The sequence below is a fragment of the Rhinatrema bivittatum genome, chromosome 3 (genome assembly GCF_901001135.1).
Source record: "Rhinatrema bivittatum chromosome 3, aRhiBiv1.1, whole genome shotgun sequence".
In the NCBI taxonomy this organism is placed as follows: Eukaryota; Metazoa; Chordata; class Amphibia; order Gymnophiona; family Rhinatrematidae; genus Rhinatrema; species Rhinatrema bivittatum.
The window spans coordinates 97,089,792-97,111,337 of NC_042617.1; the positions used below are offsets into that span (position 1 = coordinate 97,089,792).

Consider the following 21,546-nt stretch of genomic DNA (forward strand, 5'->3'; position numbering starts at 1 on the left):
GGCGCCCGCGCGTACCTTTGAAAATGTACCCCTAATGTTTTTACTGTGCTACAAACTGCTTTCTGTACATGTTAATCCAACAAGTCCAGCAAGCATACCTGTCAACTAAGATAAGGAATTTATTTCAGAATGTCTGAACTACTTTGAAAACTATACGGCTAAATGAAGAAAAACTATGTCCCTGAATGCACAGAAGAATTCCTGCTTCATGTGGCACAATATGCAGGAAAAAACAAAAAATGGTGCCAGGTTTCAATGTTTATTATATATCAAAAAATCATAAATACATTATTGCATTTCAAAATCTTATTACAACAATTTAAAAACGCACCCTAATCATCAAACAACCCAAGCTTCCCCTTTCAATATATATAACAAGCTCCCAATATACACAATAACCCAACTAGGACCCTAGTTTTGACAATTAATTAGTCGTCTTTTTCAGGGGAACCCACCTGGTAAAATCTTATCAACCATAAAAACACAATAACATCATCAATATAACAAAATTTAGAAAAATGTTTTGTTTACAAAAGTCTTCATATAGCATCTGAAAACAAAATTAAGATAACAGATTTTAATTCAATTTGCCTATTGCTTTACAATAATTATTGAAATTAATCTACCTATCATTTTTTAATAGATGTAAATAACCACCTACCCATAATGCTGATACCAATAGAATCCTCCCAATATTCTGTTAGCTGACTCGAACCAACCGTACAACAATATATGTATGATTAGTACAACGTTAAAACCAACCTGTAAGAATGATGTTATAATCATTATTGTAAAACCACTTACCCCACATATATTTTTGAAAATGTTGAACTCTACAAAGTTGCTCTTACGCACGAATACTCTGCTGGTCGAGAATCTTATAACTATAAAAACTTTCCCCAAACCGTAAACCCAAGATTTTTCTCACAGCTACACTTACCTACTCTCTTAAAATATTATGTGGATATCGGGAAGATTGGGTTGGGTTATTGTGATTATTGAGGGGTTGTTATGTATATTGAGTGGGGAAGCTTAGGTTGTTGTGATGATTAGGGTATGTTTTTAAAACGTTGTAATAAGTGATTTTGAAATGCAATAATGTATTTAAGATTTTTTTATATAGAATAAATATTAAAACCTGGCACCAGTTTTTGTTTTGTTTCTGGATTATATATATATTAATGGTGCCATATTATTACCTTCTTTGTATGTTACAATATGCAGGAATACAATGTTTGTTTTCATGTGTCCTAGCTTGAAAATGTGTGGTTTATAAACTCTCAATTCCAAGAGGGCATGCTTATAATGGATGTATCACCTATAGATGGACAAATACTGTACATGGCAAAGGGATGTCGTCATTGTTCACATTGATTGACTTATAGTGCCCTCTGCTGGTTGATATGTATTTTCTATCAAGGTATGTTCTGCCAGTAAAGGGACCAGTGTGTGATAATATACAAAATAAGTACTCATTCTACAATTCATGTATTAGTTTATTACTCGGTGCACAGAAGTGATATATTTTTCAAGAGTGGCAGTCTTTTTTTTTTTTCTTACTTCTGTGGTAAACTGCTGCAAGTATACTTGGTTCTATTAAAAATAACAAGTTAGTCCAATAAACTTATTTCCTGTTATTTCTTTATACTGTATGAGCCGGATTTTCAAAAGGTTATGCGCACTGATGGGTACGTTTTAAAAAACAGCGCGCACGCTTACTTTTGTTCGCGCACCAGGCGCGAACAAAAGTACACCGGATTTTATAAGATACGTCCCCAGGCCGGCACCATGCCTCCCGGAACGCCCCGAACATCGCGCCACCCCCCGACATGCCCCCCGACACGCACCCCTAGCAAAGCCCCGGGACTTTCGTGCGTCCCGGGGCTTGCGCGTGCCGCCGAGCCTAGGCAAAATAGGCTCGGCGCACGCAGGGTTTTTTTTTAAGGGTTACGCGCTTAATTTAAGCGCGTAACCCTTTTAAAGTCCAGCCCTGAGCCTATTTTAAAAAGGCCCGGCGGCGCGCATGAAACCCCGGGACGCGTGTAAGACCCGGGGCTTTACAAAAGGGGCGGGGAAGTCCGGGGGCGTGGGCTGGGCCAGAAGCCTGCAACACAGCAGCCATTGCCACTATGTCGAGGGATTATGTGTTGGCAGCCTGCCGGCAGGCGCAAAAGGTAGGATAAAACTTTTTTGGGGGGGGGTTAGAGTAGGGCTAGGGGGGGGAAGGTTAGGGGAAGGGGTGGGAAGGTCAGGATTGGGGGGAAGGAACGGAGGAAGGCAGTGCGGCTCGACGCGCGAGGTGCACATGTAGGCCACGCGCGCATGTTATAAAATCTACCCCTATGTGGTTTTGTTTTTATTTGTTAACCTTTGTTTCCATGTATTCAATAACATGGCAACCACACTACAGGGTCCAAATCCCACTAACACTTCTTGTGACCTGGGGCAAGTCACTTCGCCCTCCTTTGTCTCAGGGACAAATTTATGGAGTCTCTTTGCTAAGCCATGGTGTTTTTTTCCTGGAGGGCAAAACTGTGGCCGCCTCCAGGGGTGAAAACGGAGGATGGATCTTAATAGACTTCCAGGGGTTTTTTACATTACCAGGGAGTATGCAGGCCTCCCAAGCCATTTAAGAAAGATCTCGGGAGCATCGCAAAGTGCATTAACATCCCAATGCTCCTAGATAAATTTAGCTTCACATCGTAGGATGTGAAGCTAAATTTTTTATGGATAACTTTCCATAAAACAATGTGGCTTTCAGACTTCACAGCAAGTCGTGTTATTTTATTACCATGTTAATTAGCTGATTTGCATGCATTTGTAGGCATATCTGTTCATTCTAATATCCACATTGTGCCAGGTTTGTTGGGGGAAAGATAACATACGGTATTTGTAATACTGCATATTATCTGTGCATTAAGGCAGCTTAAGGCTAATGCAATATAGTAAATTATCCCCCTTAGATTGTAATCCCTGGGGACAGTACCTAAATGTATTCTATTTTGAGATTGCTGACCAATCACAAAAGACAGAATATAAATATAAAAAATAACAATGACCCAGCCAGCCAATCTTAAGCTTGAAACAGAGGAAATATTATGCCAAAAAATGTCTTATGGCAGGTTTTCAATCAAAATGTGGTGCCATCTAAACATACTGGGATCAATTTTCAAACTTTTGGAGTTAGGCTCCCAAATTGGCCCTTTTGAAAATTTACGAAAGCTAATTTTCTAGATTTAGGATTCTAGTTTCTTTAGGGCCCTAAATTTAGGACCCTAAAAAGTGGCTATAGGGGAGGAACACAATTAGCACTGATTTCCAGAACTAGGCACTTAACTTAGGTCCCTAAATTTTCAGCCGAAAACGTAGGCTCCTAAGCAGCTGAAAATGTAGGCTCTTAAGTAACTGAAAATAGGCACCTAACTTTGCCTAAATGTAGGAGAATATCTGCCTCACCGTGGAGCGGATTTTAAAAGGGTTACGCGCGTAACACTTTTAAACCCCTCCTGCGCGCGCCAAGCCTATTTTGCATAGGCTCGGCAACGTGCGCAAGCCCCGGGACGTGCGTATGTCCCGGGGGCTTGAAAAAAGAGGCAGGGCGTGGCCGGCGCAACTTAAATAATAAAGGTAGGGGTGATTTAGGTAGGACTGGGGGGGGGTGGGTTAGACAGGGGAAGGGAGGGGAAGGTGGGGGGGGGCGCGAAAGGAATGTTCAATTAAAGAAAGCTATAGCACATTTGTAACCTTATTCATTTTTTAATTCAAACACAACTTCTTTGTTGCAAACTCATCAGGAAACCACTAGTCACAGGTTCACTTATTAAGTATCAAAAGTACTAGAACGGGGAACTCGGTCTTTTTTTTCTCTAATAGATTCAACAAATGCCAAACTTTCAGATGTCCTTAAGCCTTTACAGGATGGAAATCAAGTGAAGAACTTTGTAAGAAAATCCATGGATCAAAGAAATTTCTAGGGCATGTGTGTTTGAAACAGTACAAAAATACAGTATCAATGTCTATGTGTGGAGAGGCCAATATTTAACGTAATTTCCGTAGGTAAAACAGAAATGAGTTGTTTGAACCTTGACCACCCTCAATGTGGGAAAATTACGCAGGTTGTTCTACAGCCCAGGTCGTATTAGCCTTTTTGTCTAGAGGCATTCTCAAACATATGTTTAGGTCTAGGGAGGGCAGTAACAAGTATAAATTACATTTGCATAATTCTGTGTGTTATTTCCAAGGGGAAATGTATCCACAGAGAATGCAGGTACAAATCTCTATAGGTACTTTTTCCTAGGGCAGTAATCAAAGAAAAAGTATGTGCATATGTCTGCTTCGATTATTGATGCAAAGGCTGCTGGTAAAACGTATCTGTTGATTTTGCATCAACGCAAGTAGTTTGATTATCACCCCCAGAGATTTCAGCCTCCTATTCCTTCTGCATTTTTTTAGAGGTCCATATTCAGAATCATTTAGATAGATAACGCAGAAGTTATCTGGTTAAATTAATATTTGAACACTTAACTGGCTATATTTTAGCCATCTATCTTATTATCCGGCTGAGTTAGTGGTGTTCCAGGGGGCATAACTGGGAGGAATTGGCTTATTTGGCTAATATCGATATGTAGAGGAAGCCAGAAAACTTATCCAGCTAAGTCTGGTCGGATCAAAGAGCTGGAGTGGTTCTATTAGACAGGAAGAAGTGGTCGCTTCAGGTGGGAAAATTTTTTGGGGGGCGGCAAAAAGTGCCCCCATAAAACAGCCCTCTTATGACCGCCTCATTTCCCTGTCAAAAAGAAACTAAAAGTCCGCTCAGTGGCTTGAGGCAGAGCAGGAGGAGAGCGGCGCCGTTTGAAGGAAATGCCGGTGAGGTTCTCACCCCCACCAGCAGGAAGATGGTGGCATGGCTCCAGGAAGTGCTGGTGAGTGCCTGTGTGTATAAGAGAGACAGCATGCGTATGTGTGTGAGAGAGAGAGAGAGCAACTGTGTTATATATGAGAGTCTGCATGTGCATGAGAGCGAGAGAATCTGCATGTGAATGAGAGAGAGAGAGCAACTATGTTTTTGAAGAGGCGAAAAAAGAAGATACAGTTGATGTAGCTCCCTTCCCCCAAGTCTGTGACAATTTCTTGGTGACTGAAAATCAAAAGATCTCAGGTATTTATTTATTTATTTGTTTTATGGTCTGGAGAACTGCAGATTTTTTAATCCCATTTTAAATTGTGGGGTGTTTTCATGTATCTGATGTTTTGAAATATTTTATTGCTGTTGGTTTGGGAAATAGAACAAATTTACGTGATTTTTTAAATTATTGGATGTTTGTCAGCTGTTTTGACATTTATTCTTTCTAATACTATGGTTTTAATATTATGAATGGTGTTTTATATCTCTTGATTTTATTGCTTGATGTTTTGCAAGGAATGATGATGTTTCTGTTTTTCCATTTTTGCACTGCCTAATACAGTCAGGTTTGTGGTTTCCAGAGCATGCTGTGAGTGAAAGTCTGTAAGCCAGTGAGCATGTGTGTGAGTGAGAAAGAGTGAGCCAATGAGCATATATGTGAGCAGAAAGACTATTTAAGCCAGTGGGCCTGTGTGGGAGCCAGTGAGCAGGTGTATTAGAGACAGCCAGTGAGCATGTGTGTGAGTGAGAGCATGAGAGAGTTTGTGACAATGAGAGGGAGTATATGAATCAGTGAACATGTACACGAGAGAGAATATAAGGAAGTTTGTGTGAGAAATAACATGTGTTTTAGAGAATGTGTATATTTGAGAGAGAGGAGAAAGTTTGTGCATATTTCCACGACAATCTCAGGGTGACTAGAATCTAAAGATCCCAGGGTCGGAGAGCAGGGGATTTTTTTTAGCTAAATTTTAATTATTGGGTGTTTGATGTGTCTGCTGTTTTGAAATAAAGAACAATATTATATGTTTTGTAATCACTGGATGTTCTATTCATCAGCTGTTTTGAAATGTTTGTTTTTTATGTGTTTGGTTTTGCTATTACGATTGTTTTATATTTCTTGATTTTATTGTTTGATGTTTAATGAGGAATGGTGAGGGTTCTGTTTTTCCATTGTTACACTGCATACAAAGTCTGACTTGTTGCGGTTTCCAGTTCAGTTTTTGTCTGTATGTTATTATTTATACTTTATTATCTCTTTATTCTGTATGTAGTGAGGGTCTGTCTGTGTTCTGTATGTGTGACTAATATGTAGGGATCTATAACAGCTTAGCTTCATAGCTTGTTCTATTTTCCTAATAGTAAGTGATTTGGTGTTTTAGGGCCTGTTATAATATTTGTAATGTTGTCTTTTCATAGGTACAGTTGTTAATGTGAGCTTTTTTAATATGGGAGGTTTACTATATTGTAATTGTAGTTCAGTTTACTCATGGTTTTCTGAGGGCAAGCCCACACCTAACACTTGTTAAAATAGGCCTAATACCATATAAGTTCCAAGTGTTTTTTTTGGCAACACATTAGTAAATATAAATATATACATGTTGTAAGTGATTTTTTTCCTCACAAGACTGTACATTGAATGTTCTTTTTCCTGTAAACTATTATTAATGCATACTTTTTAATTGTAAGTGGGAAGAGGTGGGGGAACAAATCTGCAAGGTTTGTCTAGGGCACCTAATATCCTTGCACTGACCCTGAGGGAGTACGCCACACACAGATTACACAGACCTTCACCATCCACCCTTTTCCTACTTCCCCAGAGTGTAAATGCTGGGGAAAGGATGGGATGCAGGTGGTAGGGTTCCTGGGAGTGACACAGGATTACCAGCTGACTAGAAATATTAGAACTGACACTATCTCGGCCACATCTCTAGGAATTCTGACACTATCTCCCCCTTCCCCAGCATTTCAAATCCCCCAAAAGCCAAAACTCTTAAAGGGGATTTCCCCTCTTCTTTCGCTGATTTGACCTGTGCCACATCTTGGGGGTGAAGAGGGTGTCATCTCATCCCTCACCTCAGGCAGAAGATTGCCTCTGAGCTGTCCCTGCAAAGAACTGTCCTAAAGTTAGCTGGATAAAGTTAGCTGGCTAAATTTAAGATAGCCAGCTATATTCAATAGTATGACTGCACTATTGAATATACCTCCAAAGTTAGCCAGGTAAGAATAAACGGCTAATTTTGCTATCTGGACAGTGACTGAATATGGACCTCAACATTTATATACACATACACAAAGAATTAAAATTGTGCATGACAGCATGTGTGAGTATAGCATAGATAAAATATTGTTGTCACTATGGTATTCTGGCATTTGGTTCCTAAACAAATATGAAGAAACATGATGTGATAGAATTTTAGTTTCTGCTTTAAATGGATTTTATGTTTATACAAAAGAAAATCACATATACAGTTGGATCTTCAGTGATGATGTTATTTATTTCAATTTTTTTTCTCCAAGTTCATTTTCCTGTTCTATGTAAGACACACATGTTAAGTCATTCCAATGTTATATGTAAACCGAAGTGATTAGTAACATTGTTACTAGAACTTCGGTATATAAAAAATGTTAAATAAATAAATAAATAATGATACTGCCTGCAGTGCTTCCATGTGCTTTAGCTGAAAGGTAAATAAAGTATTAATGTAAAGAAGCAAAATATGAACAAATAAATAAAAGCTACGTGAAACAGGTGTGGCCTTTGGAAATGGCTATTTGGGTGCAGCAAACCACATGAGCCATGAATCACTGTGGGAAAAGAATACTGAGCAAGGATTACCAGCCTTCTGCTTGCTCATTTGGTCACAATGCTGTAATTAAACTTTTGCAGGGGAAGCAGACATTGAAAGTGATGAAGACGATGAGGACGATGATGACGACTGCAAGAAATCGATGGATGAGGTAAGCCCCTTCATCTTGTGGTGATTCTATAAATCCTTGGCCGTGCTGAAAACGGGCTAAAAAGGGCTATATTTCCCAAAGGCATTCTGCCCCACATTGGACCATACTCTGGTTAAGCTTGTTCCGTTTCCCAGTCCAGCTCCATTTGGCTGTGCTGGCAACAATAAGCAGAAAGGCTGTGTTTTCTTATGAGACTGGAAACATTTAAAGAGCATAATTACTCCTGCAAATAATGTTGGGGTGTGTGTGTGTGTTTTGAGGGAGGGCTTGTTCAGCCTAGTGTAACACTATTTTATTTTTAATAATATTTATAAAGGGGTTCCTCTTCTCCTCAGAGAGCTCACATTAGAGCTCCTTGTCATTCCACAATCCTCCAGTTGTGGAGTTCCCAAACAGGACCTGAAGAGCTCCAAACAGAATCGTTATCACCAGGACTTCCTACGCTTATCCCGGGGTATTCATTCTGTTGACATGTACAATTTGTGCTGTGCAGCCATGCAAACCTTACTTAGAGAAATAAGAAAAATACAAAAAATGTTGTCTATGTGTTATCACATTTAAAAAGTTGGCTGCTGTTTTGCAAGTTGCTTCATTGTTATATGTATTGTAATTTTATTTTCAAAAAACATATTTATTGTTATCCACTTTGAGCATAAATATTTAAAAAAAAATAAAATAAAACAGATGAGTTGTTAAAACAGCATGGGATGAAGAAACAGGGCACTTGAAATTCTAATGGGGTGGGTAGAACTATGTCTTTGCAGGGGGGAGATTAGCAAATCTGACTACCACCACTCTCTCCCCTACCTAAACAGAGATGCATTACTGTAGTATTTTATTAGCTTTCAGTTTCCCTTCAGATGGGCAAGCCAGTTTGGAATAAATCAGAGCACTATTCAGACTCAGAGCAGAGTCAGATTTTCAGAGTCAAAACAAGATGGGTCAAAATTTGACTTGGATATCTCCAAACCATGCATGGTCATACTCCACTTTCTGTAAATCACCCAGCACAGATCTTCTTGACTCAATTTAGACATGAATATTTGCTGATTCAAACTTACATTAAAAATACATGAAGATCTACACTTTATTCAAATACTTTGGAGCTGTATAAATGAGAACCACTATAAGGGGAAAAAATGAGAATCATATCAAAGCTATCTAAGATTATCCAAAGAAATTTTAGGCAAAAGTATGAAGCCCTGAAGTAGAATTGTTGAGGTCCATCCACCTCTGGTTTCTGCTACTGCTCTGGACTTAGTGTTTGCTTAACTTTCATGCTCTGTACTACTACTCAGTGCTTTTCTGCCATCTGCTGGAAGGAGAAAGCTTGACCTGTTAGTGTTTCTTTTCAGGTGAAGGCTAGTGAAGTAGTTTCATTTTTGTAGTTTTCAATAAAAGCACTAAAAATTCTGCAATAAGAAACATTTTGAATTATTGTTATTAAAGGAGTGGGACAGGGAGAGAAGTTGAGATATGAGAAATGACAGGAGAACCAATTAAGCTTGTTTGTTCTCAAGTCACGTCATTTTCAGAGAAGGAGTGAAGTGTCATGATCTGAGATATGTACCCCAGTTCTAATCTGTGTCCCTCATGCAGGGTTTATTGGATCGTGAGCCTACATAGGATCCTTGAAAATCATTAGACATTTTGACTTTTTTCCTCAGTTTTTAGGGATCTTATCTATGATCGTGATCCACTGAGCTCAGTCCAGGAGACCTTCCACAGGTTAGAGGTAGAATTTAGGATTGTGAGCCCGGATTATATATTTATTTATTTTGCCATTTATATAGTGCCCTGAAACAAGGAGCTATACACAGTGATGGATTTACCTTTTAAGCACCATTAGGCACAGGAACGAGGACTCCCTCTGTAGAAATGCAGGTGTGGGTGGGGGTGGGGAGACTCCATAGATGCAGGAGGGACCATTCAAGGTGAGTGGTGCTTGTGGGAAAGTACTAACAGGATGTAAGGGAGGTATCCTTTTCAAGTTTGTGCCACTAGGCTGCTGCCTACTTTACTTAGTGGGAAATCCAAATTATAAACAGGTCAATAAGTCCCCTGTCTTAAGAAACATAGTCTAAACGAATACCTGAGCAAAAGGAGATAAAGTAACTTGCTCAAGAGCACAGTGATTGCTCGTGGGAACAGAGGATGTGAATCCCCATTCTCATGTTTCCTAGCCTATTAATTGAAACACTGGTCCACCTGATTTTGATATTGCAGCCCATTTCCTGTTATCAATTGAACAACAAACTTTGCCTTAATCTGTTTTTCTAGTCATTTAAGTTGGATTATTATCTCTGTTTTATGAAAAACTGTGTGGAGTGCTCTTCTCTGATAAAATGATTTCAAAATGCCAGGCTTTCATTCTATCCAGTCTCAACCATTTTATTGCCCTTCCTGTAGCTAAACTCGCTTGCAGCTAATGCAGAATATATAGAAATGAAACCCTGGCCTCAATTCTCATATGCTTACTAGGCAGTAAGTAAACTTTATGAAGATGTCTTTCAAAGAGTTACGCAGGGGGATAGTGTGTGTTAAAATAGCACATGCGTGCATACACCCTAGTTTCTAAACCCCAAGAACACACATGTACTTGCAGTATCATGAGTGTAAATACAAGAGGGACAAAGGAACGCGTCAGGGCAGGGTTCAGAAATATGCACGCAAGTTGCCGTTTTGTAAGTAATATGCATGCATACATTCCTGAACATATCTAAACATTTTTGCACTTTCTACTTGACTCGTGCAATTAAAATCAGACTTGTCTTTGCAGTTTTGGGTGGGAGGTCTGGGTGAACTGGTGGGGTTTCAGGGTGAAGTCCTGGAGGGTCTGGGTGAACTGATGAAGATCTATGTGAAATGGTGGAGGCATCGCTGAGCTGGTGATTCCAAGTAGGTGTGCAAGTATTTTCAGGAGCGGAGTACACGCGCCCTTTGTAAGATGCCTGACTCCATGTTTAATTCTGGGTTATTATGCATGAATGGTTACAATTATTGGGGTAGACTTTAAAAGAAGTGCGTGCGGCCTACATGTGCACGTGCTACCCAGCTCGCACACATATACACCCGATTTTTTCTGGGCAGGCGCAAATTGCGTGCGCAGGCAGCCTGCCGGCACACGATGCTCCAACACAGCGGAAATGGCCGCTATGTCGGAGGCCTCTGGCCCCACCCCTGCTCCGCCCCTGGACCGCCCCACCCACGCCCCCACCCCCGGGCCACCCCTTTTGTAAAGACCTGGGACTTACATGTGTCCTGGGGCCGCGTCGCCAGGCCTTTTTAAAATAGGCCTGGCGCACGTAAGGCCGGTTACGCGCGTAAATCTTTTAAAATCCGGCCCATTATGTGTATAAAATATATGCGCCTATTTTTATAAAATGAGTAAAGAAAGTATGTATGTTCCTGTATTGCAAATATGCACATATACTGAAATATATGCACGTAGTTTCCGGGAGGAAATATGAGATACATTATAAACTGTGAGGCTTCTGCCACACAATTTATAAAATACTGGATAAATCTCTACGGTCCCATTTACGTGTGCAAAGGGTGTACCTGGACAGTTTTGAAAGTTCGGGTGATTATTGCTAATGATGGTTTCTAATTTTATCAGTAAAGCAGAACTATCCTCTATAAGGGAACTTTCCATGGAATACTACTAGAGAGCTGTTTCTGGTCTTCGATATACTCTACAACAGAAATAAAGGTTTTCAGTGAGGCATGATGTATTGTATCCAGAAAGCTGTGCTACTGGAAGATAGAAGCTCCCCATCACTGGCATTTCATAAATTGTTCTTTCAGTAATAAGAGGCTAGGGAGATGACATCATCAGACAGTAGCAATGTCATTTCAGAAAAGAACCATCTGGAGACTAATCTATTTCTACAGTGTACTAATTGCATATAATTATATTTTAACCATTAAATTAGAAAACCACAAAATTAGAAATGGCATGCATAAATAATCTAAAAATCTTAAGCCTGGATTTTAAAAGGGCTACGTGCATACATTTCGGGGTTTACGCATGTGGCTGGGACTTGCATGCGCTGTGTGCGCGTGGGTCTTAAAATCAACCCCACTGTGTTAGTTGAGCCGCTAAATAGTACACATACATTTGCTATTATGATGTTATACTATGAGTGTGGTGTGAGTGCATATTCTATAAAATGCTGCTTAGTATATTTGTAGTTGGAAAAGTTTTGTAAAATAAAAAAAAACCTTTTTTGAGTACATGTATTCAGTTTTAAGTGTACTTTTATATATATATATATATATATATATATATATATTTTGTAATAAAGATCAAAATTTGTTCTCTATATTTGTTCTTGTAAGTATTTCTGTAGTACTGATTCCCTTTGGGAATTGATATAATTATATGAGCACAGCACTACTCATTGTCAGTACAGCTGTCTGGTATGTGTGTGCATGATATGTGGGAACTTGCCAGGTTCCTGTAGCCTGGATTGGAAACAGGATGCTGGGCTTGATGGACCCTTGGTCTGACTCAGTATGGCATGTTCTTCTTCTTTTATAATGGCACACAAAATGCCATTGAGCTATATGTGCATGTGTATGTGTATTTTTATATATATACAGTATATACACTATATAATCAATGCATACCTTTAATTCCATGTATCCTGTTTACAAAATGTTAAATACCGGCATTAGTGATAAACATGCTTTAAAGCTATAGTACCATTCATTACCTCATTTCATTACCAATACAGTGGGATTTTTGCCATTAACACTGATTTTTGCGGTAAAATTGAAATGAGCTGGTTAAAATGCAAACTTTTGCCAACAGATCATTTACGTGTGGTGCAGTTGTACGCTAACACAAACATTCATGTTAGTGTCGCAATTGAAGCAAAAATTCAAGGCTTTTTCATTATAATCATGTTGTTAACACATGTTATTGCAGGGCTTTAACACACAGTTCACTAAAGGGCATAAAGCTTTTAGTCAATAGTATGTTAAAATGAGTTACAAAAACACACATTAAAAAGTGTGTTACTGGGCGCTATTAATACTCTTTAGTAAATATGTCACTTCAGGGCCAGTGCATGGAAATTAGGCATCTTATCTTCAGCCTTCCAGCCTCTCCCTCCCTCCCTCCACCACACTTCCATCCCCAACATACTTTTGAAAAAAAATAGTTGGGATGGCCCAAAGGGAGAAGGGTTCATGTCCCAAAGTGTTTTGGGAGGGTTATTTTTGTGCTGTTTTTGAATTTGTATTGCTGTTTGGTGTCCTAGTGACTAGTTGGGACTTTGTTTTTCCTGCCATTAGTGCCAGTAAATGCACTTTTAATTTTAAACAAGAGTCCTGGTGTCCACATGGTGTTGTAGGGCCTGGTGTTGTAGGGCCTGATGAGCAGAAGAGCCACAGAGGAAGCTCCTAAGGGCCTTGAAAGAGCTATATCTTCTCAAGCCCCATGCAGGAAACTCGGGAGGTCATGAAGCCTCTGTCATTGGCCATGAGCCACCCCCAGGACTCCCTTTTCCCAGGACTGGATCAGGCCCGGAGCCTACCCAACAAAAACCCCGTGCATAATTGTGGAAATTCGAAACTATGCACACAGATTTCTCCCCAACCTAACTTTTCGATGGGAACATCCCCACTATAATGCAGATAAAAGCATGCTCCTTATGGAACTATATGTGTGATTTTACATGCCTACAGGGGACATTTTTCAGACAGGCAATTTGCGCAGGTAAAATGATTTTTACCCTTGTGAATCCCTTTCAAAACTGTCCTTATAAAGCCTGATTTTCAAAGACATGTCTGCACATAAAACCCAGTGTTATGTGCATAAATGGCGCTTACCGTGTAGACCAGGGCTCTGTGGGCCGGATTTTAAAAAGGTTACGCGTGCCGGGCCTATAGCCCCGGGACACGTGTAAGTCCTGGGGCTCGCAAAAAGGGGCGGGGAGGGGGCAGGGAGGGGTGGTCTGGGCCAGGGCGGGGCCAGAAGCTCTAGGCATAGCGGCATTTGCCACTGTGCTTGGGATCGCGCGCCGGCAGTCGGGCTGAAGTAAGTTTAGAAACAAAAAAAAAAAGATAGGGGGGAAAGGGCGGGGGAGGTAAGGGAAGGGAAATTGGGGTGCGGGGGTAGGGAAGTTCCCTCTGAGGCCGTTCCGATTTTGGAGCGGCCTGGGAAGGAATGGGAGAAGGCAGCGTGGCTCGGAGTGGGCTTGTCGCGTGCAAGGAGCACAATTGTGCACCCCCTTGTGCGCCCTGACCCTGGATTTTGTAACATGCGTGTGCCTGTGCATGTAAAAGTGCTTTTAATCTGGCTACAACATATCTTTATGTGAACTGCAGAAAGGTGCTCCAGGGGCAGAGCTGGGGTGGAGTTGGAACTTATGTGCATACCAAGCCAATTACCTGGGCATTTTCAAGGCAAGCTTAAGTATATAATAAGTCTGCATGTACAAGTGAATCCTACCCACACAATTATAAAATTACCCTCGTCCCTGATATAACAGCCCACATAAGGCTAAAATCTGTGTTTTTTTGGGAAGAAAACTATACTCTTAGGGATAGACTTTAAAAGGATGCGCGTGTGCATCCAAGTGTGCGCGCTTCCTGGTGCATGCACATGGATGCCCGATTTTATAACAGGTGCGCGCATTTTATAAAAGTGGGGGTTGGCATGTGCAAGGGGGTGCACAATTGTGCAACTTGCGTGCGCCAATGCCCACGGCCTTCCCAAATTTCCCTACCCGCCTCTTTTTCAAAGTCCCAGGACATAGGCACGTCCCAGGGCTTTACGCGCATCGCCGGGCCTTTCTAAAATAGGGAACTTCCCTAACCTAACCTCCCTTCCCCTTCCCCTAACCGTCCTGCCCCCTAGCCCTATCCTAACCCCCCCCCCCCCCGACCTTTATTTTACCTGTTGCGCCTGCCTCCGGGGAGGTGCAAGTTGCACACACTGGCAGATTGCCAGCACACGATCCTCCGACACAGCAGCAAATGGCCGCTGTGCCGGAAGCCTCTGTCCCCGCCCCGCCCTGATCCCGGTCTGCCCTGCCCCCTCCCCACCCCTTTTTCAAAGTCCCGGGACATATGCGCGACCCAGGGCATTACGCAAGTCGCCGGGCCTTTCTAAAATAGGCCCGGCGTGTGTAACCCTACCTACACGCGTAAATCCAATGGATTTATGCACGTAGGCTTTTTAAAAACTACCCCTTAGTTTTTGGATTATTAAAGCTATGCCCATGGTTTGGCTCAGAAAAAGTCTCTGCAAAAAAGGGAGTTGTATGGCCCTGCGGTGACATTTTGATTAGGACATTTTCAAAGTAAAACTGAACATGAACATTGCAGTAAAGAGGCTAGTTTGAAAATTGCTCCCCTATGTTTATTTAAAAACTTAATATGAAAAATATAACAGACTGGTTTATATTAATAAAAAGCAACAATCATAAAATTTGCAACCCAAAATAAATGAAAGAATAAAATTGTACACAACAATTGTGTGCAAGTAGGCATCCTGCAACAAATTTTATATTCTAAAAGTTGACAAAATGAGTATTTTCAGACAATACTTTTTTCTATTACCCATAATCTCCTTCTTAAACTGAAGTATTATTAGTGAAAATTGTTGTAGTTCCATACATTTACTCCAATTTCACAGGCATTTTGTGACCATCGACCTGATTTTTACATCAACCCTTGAGCAGAAAAAGATCCTAGAGCATGATTTGCATAGATACACATAAAGGACAAATGTATTACTGTATTTAAAACATGTTATTGCAAACCCGCATACAATTTCTTTTGCCAGGGAAGTCATAAACAGCCTAGCATGGAAAGAATTAAGTGAATAGTATAAACATAGTATGCACTTCATGTAAAACATGTGTAATGTTTCCTCACACACCTTGTGTCTGCAGTCATGAGTAAAACATAAATGAGATGACAATGGGCAGCTGTAGCAGCATCACTGATGAACGGTTATTGGATCCTACTAAATATTAAGACTGTAAAACGGGGCTGTAGTCTCAACAGTGAAGTCCATATTGTTATGCGCCCCAACCGTGCTCAGCCTGTGCATAGGCCTGCTCACCTTTCCAACTCCACTACAGGTCCGGGGTCGGCCTCCCTGGCAGCAGCTGCAAGCTCCTCCATGCCTTGGTGTCCTGCGGTGGCAGTCGCCGGGCCTTCCTCAGTGCACCAGGCCTCACTCGTGGCCTGAAGAGACTGTGATCCACCATTGTGTCAATAAGAGACCTTGATCATAAGGTTGTGGGTTCAAGCCCCCAACACCGGTGCTTCCAAGAATAATTGATTCCAAGCTCATGGGTTGATGCCCCACATCTATGAAACCTAGAACACTTGATTCCAAGCTTGTGGGTTCAAGCCCCCCCATCAAAGAATTCCAAGAACATGGACACCAATCGGAACATCGCTGTCCTGTTCAGTTGCTTGCCCCGGACCTCGCTCCTGTTGACTGTCTTCTGGAGTTGTGCCATTCTGTCTGGTATCCCATGCTCATTGGTGACTGGAGACCCCGGGATTAGCATCGAGTTGACTGTGTGTGTGTACTAATTTGCCTCCGTGTCTCATTGCTTGTTGCAGCGTCTGTCTGTTCCTGTGTTCCCTCAGGTAGTACCTCTTGGACTGACTCTCTGGTAATGATCTTTGCCTGCCTCCTTGACCATATCTGACCCCTGCTTTGGCTGACCACTCACAGACTGATCCTTGGAACTTGACCTCACTATTGTTGACCATGCCTCCTTGATTCTGGCCCTGCTCTTAGCCTTGTCATCACAGACATTGTACTGGCCTTCCTTGATCCCTCAGGCCTCTAGTCAAGACATCGACCGGGCACCCTTGATCCTGATGGGCACACCTCTATACTTCCTATCTGGGAGGCCCTGTGAGGCCCACCTAAGTCCAAGTGGCCTGGGTCCCCAAGGGCTCCACCCTGGGGGACTGCAGGCTTCCAGTGGGGAAGCTCCAGCTAGCCTCTGTCTCCTCCTGTGCTCCACCACCTGGTGGCAGGTGCTTCCTGGGCCTAACCAGGGAGCTGTCCTACACTGCTCCAGGATAAGGGTCCACCTCCAAGCACAACAGGTTGCCAAGGCCATGGACTCGACAGAGTCTCCCGCCTCCCCGGCCCTACCGGGGTTGGCCGCAACAGTCCAAGAGCATTGACAAGCCTTGACGAGCCTTGGAATCATTAACCTCTTTGGTTGAAGAGCTTTGTTCCCAGTTGCGAGATAGAGCTATGGCCAATCCCATGGGTCTGTCGGCTTCCATGCTATCCAGAGCAACATTGGCTCTCCCAGCACCTCCTCGATTTAACGGAGATCCACGCTTCTGTCAAGGCTTCCTCAATCAGTGCTTCATGCAATTTGCACTGCAACCCTCCTTGTTCCTGAAGGAGATCATGAAAATAACCTTCATCCTTTCCCGCCTAGAAGGAAAGGCTCTTGCATGGGCTTCTCCATTGTAGGAACACTCCAACCCCATGTTCTCCCAGTTGGCTGAGTTTGTCACTGTCTTCAAGCAGACCTTCGGAGACCAAGGCCTCCAAGCGGTAGCCAGCCATAATCTTCTCCACCTTTGTCAAGGGTCGAAAACCCTCTCCGAGTACATGGAATTCAGGACTCTGGCTACTGAACTCGAGTGGCAAGAAGAATGTCTGCAAGCCATCTTTCTAGATGGTCTCTCCAGCGCTCTCGAAGATGAACTCACCATCCATGAGACTCCCACGTCTCTAGAGAACCTGATTTCCCTCACCGGGAAGATCGACCACCAACTCCGGTAATGGCTCCTAGAAGTAAAGGCCTCTAGATCTCCTACTCCATGCCCAATGTGTGCTGGAAGTCCTCCTTCCAAGGCTTCCTTGGCACCACCACCTCCTGCTGAAGAACCCATGCAGGTTAACCGTGTGCAACTGTCTTCGGCCGAACATCTTTGTCGGAGAAAGGAAGGTCTCTGCCTTTACTGTTATGCCTCTGGACATCTTAGGCAGTCCTGCCTGGTTCGACTGGGAAACTGCAATGCCTGAGCCTGGTGCTACTGTCACCGACCCCCAACTTCTACTTCCAATCTCCCTTGGCATCGAGTCACGGGGTAAGTGGCAGCTTCATCATGGATGACATCATCAAGCTACTGAACATCCCTCTACTGCCATTAGAGGTGAGCCTCTGAATTGCGTCCATCCAAGGGGAACACTTTCCAGGACTCATCACCCACTGAACAGTAGCTGTCTGCCTTACCGTGGGCACTCTCCATGAGGAGGAGATGTCCTTCTATGTGCTGAAACACATCACATATGAACGTTAAACACACCCTGTCATCCTAGGGCTGCCCTGGCTCCAGGTCCACGGACCTCAATTCGGTTGGCATTCCCTGCAGCTGGTGCAATGGGGTTCCAAGTGCCAGAAGACCTGTCTACAACAAGTATCTCCAGTGGTAACCATCCTGAAGTCTACCACCCTTATTGGGTTGCCTACCCAGTATGCCGAGTTTGAAGAATTCTTCTCGAAGCAGAAGGCAGACACGTTATCTCCACTGCACAAACTGAATTGCCCTATAGAACTTCTTCCAGGTACGACGCCTCCCAAGGGCAGAACCTACCCTTTGTCTCATCCAGAAACCCTCGCCATGTCCGAGTATATTAAAGAAAACCTAGAAAAGAGGTTCATCAGACCCTCTGACTCTCCCGCTGGAGCAGGCTTTTTCTTCGTCAAGAAAAAGGACGGAGGACTATGTCACTGTATTGATTATAGGGAACTTAATGCCATCACCTGAAAGGACCGATACCCGTTACCCCTCATCAGCGAGCTGTTTGATTGCCTCCAAGGGGCTCGGATCTTTACCAAGTTGGATCGGAGGGGTGCATACAATTTGGTATGTATCCAACCGGAAGATATCTGGAAGACAGCATTCAACACTAGGGATGGCCACTACGAGTACATCGGGATTGCCCTTCGGCCTATGTAATGCCCCCGCTGTCTTTCAGCAACTCATGAACGAAATCCTCCAAGATCTCCTATATTCCTTTGTAATCATATACCTGGACGACATCCTGATCTTCTCGAAAGATCTAGAATCACATTGTGATCATGTCAAGACAGTATTCTAATGCCTAAGAGAGAACCAACTTTATGCCAAATTGGAAAAATGCATCTTCGAGCAAAACCACCTACCGTTCCTAGGGTATATCATCTCCGACAGAGGATTTTCTATGGATCCAGAAAAACTTCAAGGTATCTGAGACTGGCCCCAGCCAGTTGGCCTCCGTGCATTGCAATGCTTCCTTGGCTTTACAAACTATTATAGAAGCTTTATTGCTAATTACTCTACCCTAGCTGCTCCGCTCACTGTCATGACAAAGAAAGGGCCAGGGAGCCGTCCTACACTGCTCCAGGACAAGGGTCCACCTTAAACACAGCACATATTCAGCTGCATGGAGAGTAGGAATATATCTGAGCAACTTTAGGCAAGAAAATCAGCGGGACTTACTTGGGTTAGTCTGCCGCTGAATATGCTCAAGGCTATATACTAATTATAGTGTAATATACTTTAGGCCACACTTTTTTCTGACCAGACTTACTAGTGAAGTTTAGCCAGGTAGTACTCAATATTGGCACTACCCGACTATAATTATGCCCCGCCCCTCTGGAATACACTTCTTTTTCCTGGCTAAATTTTACACTGGTAAAATTGACATGTGAGGGGGGAGATTTTAATTAAATTTTCTTTGTCTGAGTAACTAAAACGTTACTTGAACAAACCTTTTAATATGAAGCTCTGTGTGTCTCCATCCCATATGTCTTCATCTTACAAATAGTGTCACTAATTACATCACGTTCACTGGACTCGATTGGTCTGTTTTTATTAAGATAGCATATTTGACATCACACACTGAGCATATCAGATTTCCATTTAATGTGATGTAATTTGTGACTGTTTCAAGCATGGCTACTCCCAGGAGTTCCAGAGAATTACAAAATAGCTGCCTAAAGAAGTACAAAAATAACTTAAAACTACAAATTCTAATTAATAAAGGATGTAATTAATAATGTGTGAATATTACTACCTGTCACCCAGTCTTCTCAAACATTCTAGCATTCTTTGACACCTATAGTTTTCTTTTAAATGACAGTTTAGTTGCAACCATGCTATTGATGTCTGTTATTTACACAACAAATACTTATTCTTGCCTACTGTATGAAACTTGCAATTTTATATGGAAATGGTTCTTTTTCATTTTAGGGAACTGCTGGAAATGAGGCTAGTGCCACAGAAGAAATGTCAAATCTGGTGAACTACATTCAGCCAGTGAAGTTCGAGACCTTTGAGATGTCAAAAAGTAAGTCTTGGTTGCTACTGATCAAGAAGAATAGAATGTGGTTAAACATTACAAGTATTTCAGCAACAGAGTATATGCAGAGCAAGCTTCAGATGGAAAAACATTGAGCTAGACAGATTCATTATCCACAAAATAAATGAACCTATAAACATTCAAGGAGTACAGAACCTGCTTTAACAGCTCATTGGCACTAGGTCAGATGCTGTTAAGTGTCTCTGTGTTATTGTTCTAGCATTTTAAATAAATAGCACAAAAAAATGAGAGAAACAAAAAAAAAGCCTTTTTGTACCACCGAGTCCCACTGTGTACATAGAATAATTCAATTTTTTTTTCTGGGTTCCATTCTCCTTATCATTTTACCTGAAAATCCATCTTTGTTAGTTGTAAATGATAATAATAATAATTTTGATGGGGACACAACAGTTAAATGCCTTCCAGGATCGTCAGCTAGTAGAAATGCCAACCAGATAGTCAACACAATTACAGAAGAAAGTAGACTCTAGTATCAATGTTATCATTCATCCTAGGACCAATGAACTTGATAGATATGGTATCCTTGCACTTCAGAAAGATTTCCAAAACCTAGGGATGAAGACTAGACACATGGCTAAGACCATGTGTCAGAAGTATTACCTGTTCATGGAAAGGGGAAGGAAAGGCTCTGCCATGTAGATAATTTCAATGTTTGGCTCAAAGCATGGTATAAATCAAGTGGTTTTGGTTACAATGGTGGATGGGGCCATGTAGGGAACAGGAGAAAGTTGTACTATAAGGATGGTCTACATTTGTCCTTGGCCAGAAAGAGGATGCTAAGTGAGAAATTCAGAACATATACTATGAAGCATTTAAACTAGAAGGCGGGGATGGCAGGAGGTGGCCAATGAAATTGCCATGTGATCCCCAAGCAAGTCAGGAATTTGGAGAAGAAAATAACAAAGTAAATCAGCTCAAAACAGCAAACAGATGACTAAGAACAGAAATTCTAGGGACACTAGCTGGAAAACTATGACCAAAAATGCTCATAGTCTGGGCAATAAAATCCCAGACCTGCAAGCCTTAATTGTGAAAGGGAACTTGGACATAGTTGCCCATTACAGAGACCTGGTTCACTGAATCTTATGATTGGGATTACTGGGCTATAAATTGTTAAGGAAGAACAGAGAGGACAGAAAAGGGGGGAGAATAGCTCTTTATGTCAAAAACAATATCCAAGAAACTGAACTGCAAGGAATGTGGGGTAGAGAAGAAGCATTATGGGCTATCCTAAAAAAAGATGATGGTGCATCCTTTTTTACTGGATTGGTTTACAAGCCTCCGATTCAAACGGAAGAACTAGACAGAG

At 42.0% G+C, this 21,546-nt stretch overlaps 1 protein-coding gene across 2 annotated transcripts in view; it reads left to right on the forward strand.

The window, feature by feature from the left end:
- Positions 1-21,546, forward strand: part of PLCB1 (phospholipase C beta 1) — a 1,417,494-nt gene that overhangs the window by 1,006,420 nt on the left and 389,528 nt on the right. For both annotated transcript variants that reach the window (XM_029593506.1, XM_029593507.1), the window contains exons 15-16: positions 7,794-7,864; positions 20,108-20,204. In XM_029593506.1, coding sequence (XP_029449366.1) covers positions 7,794-7,864; positions 20,108-20,204 — 168 coding nt within the window. The remainder of the gene's footprint in view (positions 1-7,793; positions 7,865-20,107; positions 20,205-21,546) is intronic.